Source organism: Neophocaena asiaeorientalis, unplaced genomic scaffold (genome assembly GCF_003031525.2).
Source record: "Neophocaena asiaeorientalis asiaeorientalis breed wild unplaced genomic scaffold, Neophocaena_asiaeorientalis_V1.1 scaffold694, whole genome shotgun sequence".
Lineage (NCBI taxonomy): Eukaryota > Metazoa > Chordata > Mammalia > Artiodactyla > Phocoenidae > Neophocaena > Neophocaena asiaeorientalis.
The window spans coordinates 296,300-302,812 of record NW_020174226.1 but is presented as its reverse complement, the minus strand read 5'-3'; the positions used below and the strand labels follow the sequence as shown (position 1 = coordinate 302,812).

At 51.9% G+C, this 6,513-nt stretch overlaps 1 protein-coding gene across 3 annotated transcripts in view; it reads left to right on the top strand.

Moving 5' to 3' along the window:
* Positions 1-4,031: 4,031 nt before the first annotated feature.
* The window catches only part of HSPBP1 (HSPA (Hsp70) binding protein 1), a 13,628-nt gene continuing 11,146 nt past the window's right edge, over positions 4,032-6,513 (top strand). The window contains exons 1-2 of one of the 3 annotated variants that reach the window (XM_024755151.1): positions 4,032-4,066; positions 4,863-5,069. In XM_024755151.1, coding sequence (XP_024610919.1) covers positions 4,866-5,069 — 204 coding nt within the window. In that variant the 5' untranslated portion in view covers positions 4,032-4,066; positions 4,863-4,865. The other 2 variants (XM_024755149.1, XM_024755150.1) reach the window with 2 other exon arrangements.

Below are 6,513 nucleotides of genomic sequence, written 5' to 3'. Positions count from 1 at the left end.
GAGATGCGGAGCAAACAGGCAGGGGCTGAGGTGGAGCCACACAAAGGGAGATGAAGTCTGACAGGAGTCAGGGAAAGAGACAGATGGCAAGGGAGATGGAGACCACCAGAAACAGGGATGGGGCAAGAGAGGAAGATGGGGGAACACGCAGGCAGCCAGAGATAGGCAGAGACAGGAGAGATGGGGGGTGGTCAGAGAGACAGGGAGATGGAGAAAAGGAGAGAAGGTGATGGGGAGAGACAGAGATGGAAAAAACCGGAGAGAGACCGAGATGAAGGGAAAGAGAGTTGGAGAGACAGGGAGTAGGGGGTGGGGGATAGAGGCAGAGAGATATGGAGAGACAGATGGGAAGAGAGATGAACAGAGAAAACAGAGCCAGAGATGGGGAGAGACCCAGAGTAATGGAGGGGAGACCACAGAGATACAGCAGTGGAGACACAGAGAGATGGGGGAGAGAAATTAACAAAAATAGAGGGATGGGGGCAGAGAGGGGCAAGATGTAAAGGTAAGGCGCAGGGGAAGATGGCAGGGGAAGGATGGAGGGTCAGAGAACAGGAGAAAAGTGGGAGAGAGAGATGGAAAGGGACCGGGGGGAGGAACAAAACAGAGAGACAGGTGGAGGGAGAACTGGAGAGAGACAGAGAGATGTAGAAAGAGAGACTGACAAAGAGAGATAGAGGTGGGGACCACAAAAGATGGAGGATACATACAGGTGAAGGGCTAGATGCTGGGGGGATATGGGACAGATTGGACGGGCAGAGAAAAAGGGAGATAGAAGCAGAGAGAGGGAAAGCATTTGGGGAATTGCTGATCCAAGGCTCATCTCTGTTCCCCCAGACCCCCAAGCTGTCCACCCAGGCCTCCGTTCCCCACTAGCATCAGGACCCTGTATCCACCCACAGCCCAGGGTGCCGGGTTTTAGATCATCTTGGATCCATACCTCCATTTAGGATCCACGATCCTCCTACAGAGAAACTTCCAGAACCCCTTGAGGTCCCTGTGTTTTTTTTAGGCCCCTGTCTATTCTCTGTGCCCACCATTGGATCCCGTAGATCTTCATGTGGGCTCCAGTATAATCATATGTCCCACTATAGCTCATCCATGGACCTGTGCACAGCTAGATTGCCACGTGATCCGGGATTCCCCTGTATCAGACACCCAAAAGTGTTAGGCACCCATTTAATTTCCAAATCACCTATAGAGTGTACCCATGAACCTTAAGTCTCCTAGTCAACCACTTTCATTCCGTGAATCTATACTCAGTGCCAAATCTAAGCCAGATACTGTTCCCAGTGTTGAGGGTACAGCAGGGAACCAAATCAACAAAGATCCCTGTCCTATGGAGCTCTCACTGCAGTGGATGAGACCAGAGATAAACAAGATAATCAAAATATATGGTATATTGGGAAGTCCCTGGTGGTCCAGTGGTTAGGACTCCGTGCTTCCACTGCAGGGGGCACAGGTTCGATCCCTGTTAGGGGAAGTAGGATCCCACAAGCCTCACAGCCAAAAAACAAAACAAAGAAAACAAAACAAAAAAAGCACAAAATATATGGTATGTTACAGAGTCGTGATCAGTGATGAAGTGGAAACTAAAGGAGGGAATGGGGACAGGAAATGTTTGTTGAGTAATTTTCTGTATGATTTTTAAAAAAAAATATTTATTTATTTATTTAGGCTGTGCTGGGTCTTAGTTGCGGCACGCGGGATCTTTGTTGCGGCATGTGGACTCTTAGTTCTGGCATGCATGCGGACTCAGTTGCAGTATGCATGCAGAATCTTGTTTCCCGACCAGGGATTGAACCTGGGCCCCCTGCATTGGGAGTGTGGAGTCTTACCCACCAGACCAACAGGGAAGTCCCTTTATATGGTTTTCACTACCGTGCCAAGAAAGGCCTCCTCGGTGAAGGGACACTGAAGAAAAATGAGGGTCAGAGCCATGTAGATAAAGTGCCAGGAGCCTTCCAGGCGGAGGAAACAGCAGTGCAAAGGCCCTGTGGCAGGAGTGTGCCCGGTGTGTTATGGGAAGATTGAAGGAGCCAGTGTAGCTGGAGGGGAACAGTGAGAGGAAATGAGGTGAGGAAGCAGATCAAATAGGACCTTAGCTGCAGGGTGACCAGGGAATTCCCTGGTGGTTCAGTGGTTAGAACTCGGCACTTTCACTGCTGGGGACTGGGTTCGATCCCTGGTCAGGGAACTAAGATCCTGTAAGCCACGTGGCCACAAAAAAAAAAAAAGGAGGGTGACCACATGTCCTGGTTTATGTCTATTATTCTGTAATTATTAATAGGGTCCGTTTTCACTCTCAAGTGTCTTGCTGTGGATGGAAAATTATATGATCATCCTTCTTACAGGTCATTGTAAAAGCTATGTCTTTTTTTTTTGCAGTACGCAGGCCTCTCACTGTTGTGGCCTCTCCCGCTGCAGAGCACAGGCTCTGGACGCGCAGGCTCAGCGGCCATGGCTCACGGGCCCAGCTGCTCTGCGGCATGTGGGATCTTCCCGGACCGGGACACGAAGCCATGTCCCCTGCATTGGCAGGCGGACTCTCAACCACTGCGCCACCAGGGAAGCCCAAAGCTATGTCTTTTAGAGGGTACCTGAGGAATTTTCATCTAGACTACCATTATGTTAAACATATGTTCATATTCGTAATGTTATATACAGTTACATGTTATACGTACATATATATTATATGGCATTATGTATAATAATGTATGTAAACAGTATTACAGATAGATGGACTTGTACATACGTGTACATAGGTATATTAGGCTGAACAACGGGCCCCCAAAGATGTCCACATCCTAATTCTCAGAACCTGTGAATATGTCACCTACATGGCAAAATGGACTTTGCAGATGTGATTGAAATGAAAATCTTAGGTGGGGAGGTTGTCCTGGTCATTTGGGTGGGCCCTAAATGTAATCACAAGCGTTCTTATGAGGGAGAGGCACGAGGATCAGAGTCAGAGGAGGAGATGGGATACGGAAAGAAACAGTAGCCAAAATGATGCAGCCACAATCCAAAGAAAGTGGGCAGCCTCTAGATGCTGGAAAAGGCCAGGAAACAGATTCTCCCCTGGAGCCTCCAGAAGAAACACAACCGTGCTGACACCTTGAGTTTAACTATTTTAACTCAGTGAGACCCATTCCGGGCTTCTGAACTGTAAGGTTATAAATCTGTGTTGTTTTAAGTTTTTGGTAATTTGTTAATAGCAGAGACAGGAAATGGATACAATAGGGTACCCAGGGGCCCAGACGCCTGATAGCTATCCTCCTCAGTGCTACACACACACACACACACACACACACACGGCTTATATGTTTGGTCTTCCCATCTCTGTCCAAAAGATCACCCAGCACATCCCAGACCGAGCAGTGTGCTCAATATATCTGCGACTTGTGGGCTCCACCAAAGTTGAGTACAACCTTTTCCTGGAGTGGGAGGGCCTCTTATGGAAGAGAGAACTAGGATTTCTCTAAGCCCAGCCCAAAGCAAACACCTCCAAAGACCAGGCACATTCCCGGACCTGAGCCCCAAATCTGGCGCAGGGAGGCCTCGAGCCGCCTAAACCACCTTGCCCGGGCATTTTACTTCCAAGATTCAAGAATCACCTCCTAAAAAAAAAAAAAAAAATCACCTCCTTTGCACCTGGCAGGACTCAGGGATTCCACGAGGGAGACGCTAGAGGATAAGAGAGGTGCGCACAGGTGCTGCAGGTGGGGGTAACGGGCAGCCTCCTATGACGAAAGGGGAAATTGAGGCCACGAAGGCGGTGGGACAGGCCAAACTCTGCCTGGGTCAGGTATTAGTGTTGAGAACCCAGGGCTCTAGTAAAAGACGGAATCGGGGCCCAGGTGCAGGGGAAAACGCCCCAAGGATGAGGGGACCCTCGCTACAGGCAACCACGGGGTGGGGCGGGGCCAGGAAGAGGGCGGGGCTTAACGGGGAGCGGCGGGTGCACGGGCACGGGGGCGGGGTTTAGCTGGGAGAGGGCGAAAGGCCTAGAACAGGGGCGGAGCCTTAAGTGGCGGCGAGGGGCAGAGTTTAGAACTGGGACAGGGTGCGTGGGTGTGGAAGGGGTCTAGCCAAGGCGGAGCCAGACCAGGGAGCGGGGCCTGCACTAGGGCAGGGTGGAGCTTGCAACGAGGAGGAGGGGCTCATTAGGGGCGGGATCCGGGCAGGGGGCGGGGCTTACGCCAGAGCGTGAGCGCGGGGGGCGTGGCCTAGGTGAGGGGCCAGGCCGAGCGAAGTATCCCGCCAGGTGGGAAGGACTTAAGAACCGGGAGAAGTAGCCTCACGCCCAGGTACGGCCCTTAGTTGGGTGGCTGCGCGGGGAAATTCCGGGCGAGACCGTGAGTATTTCCGGTCAATATGGCGGCGCCCAGCAGAGTCAGGTGCGGGCGAGTTTGTCTTTAGTAGCGGCGGCGACACGAGGCCCGGGAAGGTGAGGTCCGCCCCGCTCAGGCTCCCCTCTTCGGAGAGGAGGGAGGAGACTTGTTGCTAAGAAGACCACAGGGGGGGCTTGTTGCTCTGAAGGCTGGGCAGTGGGGTTGCTAAGAGACGGGAAGGACTGCAGTGGAAATGGAGGAGGGGGTTGCTAGGGAGAGTAGGTGGGGCCTGTTGCTAGGGAGGAAGGAGGGACTTGTGACTTTGGGGAAGGGTCCTGTTGGTATGAGAGAAGAAAAGAGGGTTAAAGGGGGTGTGGGCAGAGTGGTTTGGGGTCATGCGGGGCCGCGGAGCTTCCCTAAAACGCCCCTTATCAGCAGACCCCCAGGAATCGACCCGCCAGGACGCCAGAGCTAACTCAGCGGGGACCATCCCCTACCCCAACACATTCTTCCCTTCTTTGCAAACAGCCCATGGCGAACCAAGGCTCCGGGAGCAGTCGTCTTCCCCTGGCGCTGCCCCCAGCCTCCCAGGGTTGCTCGTCAGGGGGCAGCGGCTCCTCCGCGGGCGGCTCCGGCAATCCCCCGCCACCGCGAAACCTCCAAGGTCTGCTGCAGATGGCCATCACGGCGGGCTCTGAAGAGCCAGACCTCCCTCCAGAACCCATGAGTGAGGAGGTAAAGGGTGGGGACCCGAGAAACTGGGGTGAGGGACGTGGGGACAGATATCTGGGGAGGGGCGGGAGTCCCGCTGTGAAGTCATAGTAGACTGTATTTGTGCTCGATAGGGTTATTGTAGACTGAAGGTCAGATCCCTGGATCCCTGCACTGTGCTGGGAGACAGTCTTATGCTAAAAAGAAAAAGCAAGGGCTCTCCAGAGCCAGACAGCCGTGGATTCAGCATCATACAGCTGTGTGACCTTGGGTATATCACGTCATGTTTCTGAGCGTCGAGTTCTTTAGTTGCAAGTTGATGTTGATGATAAGAATAACAGTGGTACTTCACAGGGTAGTTCTGAGGTTCCAGTTGAAGTAGGGCTCAACACAGAACCTGACACATAGGTCGTGCTCCTGAAGGCAGCAGGATATTCTCATTAAGAACACAGGCTCTGTGGACAGACCGCTTAGATTTGACTTAAGGCTTTGTGGATGGCTGACTATGTGACCTTGGGCAAGTCGCACTTTTCCGTGCCTCCATTTTCTCATCTGTGAAGTGGGAATAACAGTAATCCTTAACCATGGAAGGTTGTTTCGGAGATTAATAGCAATATTTGTTATACATGATGTTTAGTTGGCAATGACAATTACAGTATACAAAATATGGTGCTAATTCGGTTACATCCATGATGTCATTGAACCTCTCGGACCATGAGGTAGGCAACAGGCACAGAAAGATTAACATCTTGCCCAAATTTATCCAGGACAGTGACCACGGAGCCTGGCCAAAAACCAAAAAACCAGCGGCCAGTTTTCAGCGCTTATCTTATTTGACTTACTAGTAGTATTTGATTACTACCCCCTCCCCTTGAGTTCTTTCTTCATTTGGCATCTGGAACAAAATGCTTTTCTGCTTTTCATCCCACTCACTGGCTCTTCTTCCCCATCTCCTCTGTTGGTTCATCCTCATTCCCCAGCCTCTTAACCATGGAGCACACCAGGACTCTCTCTTCTACCCTCACTTCCTGTGTGATCTCACGTTGACGTTTTCCTCTGATGATTCTTTTAATTTTTTTTATTTTTTTATTTATTTTTTGGTGGAGGCCAGGGATGCTGCTCAACACCCTACAGTGCACAGGACGACCCCCACGGCAGAACAATCCAGCTCAAAGTGTCAGCAGAGTCGAGGTTGAGAAATCCTCGAGGTTGAGATCAAGGCTGGACCTCCTCCCTGAACTTCAGGCAGCGTACTCAATATCTGGCCTTGGCTGTGCCATGGATCCCTCAAACTTAACAAGTTCAGAAATGAGCTCTAGGGCTTCCCTGGTGGCGCAGTGGTTGAGAGTCCGCCTGCTGATGCGGGGAACAGAAGTTCGTGCCCTGGTCTGGGAAGATCCCACATGCCGCGGAGCAGCCGGGCCCGTGAGCCATGGCCGCTGAGCCTGCGCGTCCGGAACCTGTGCTC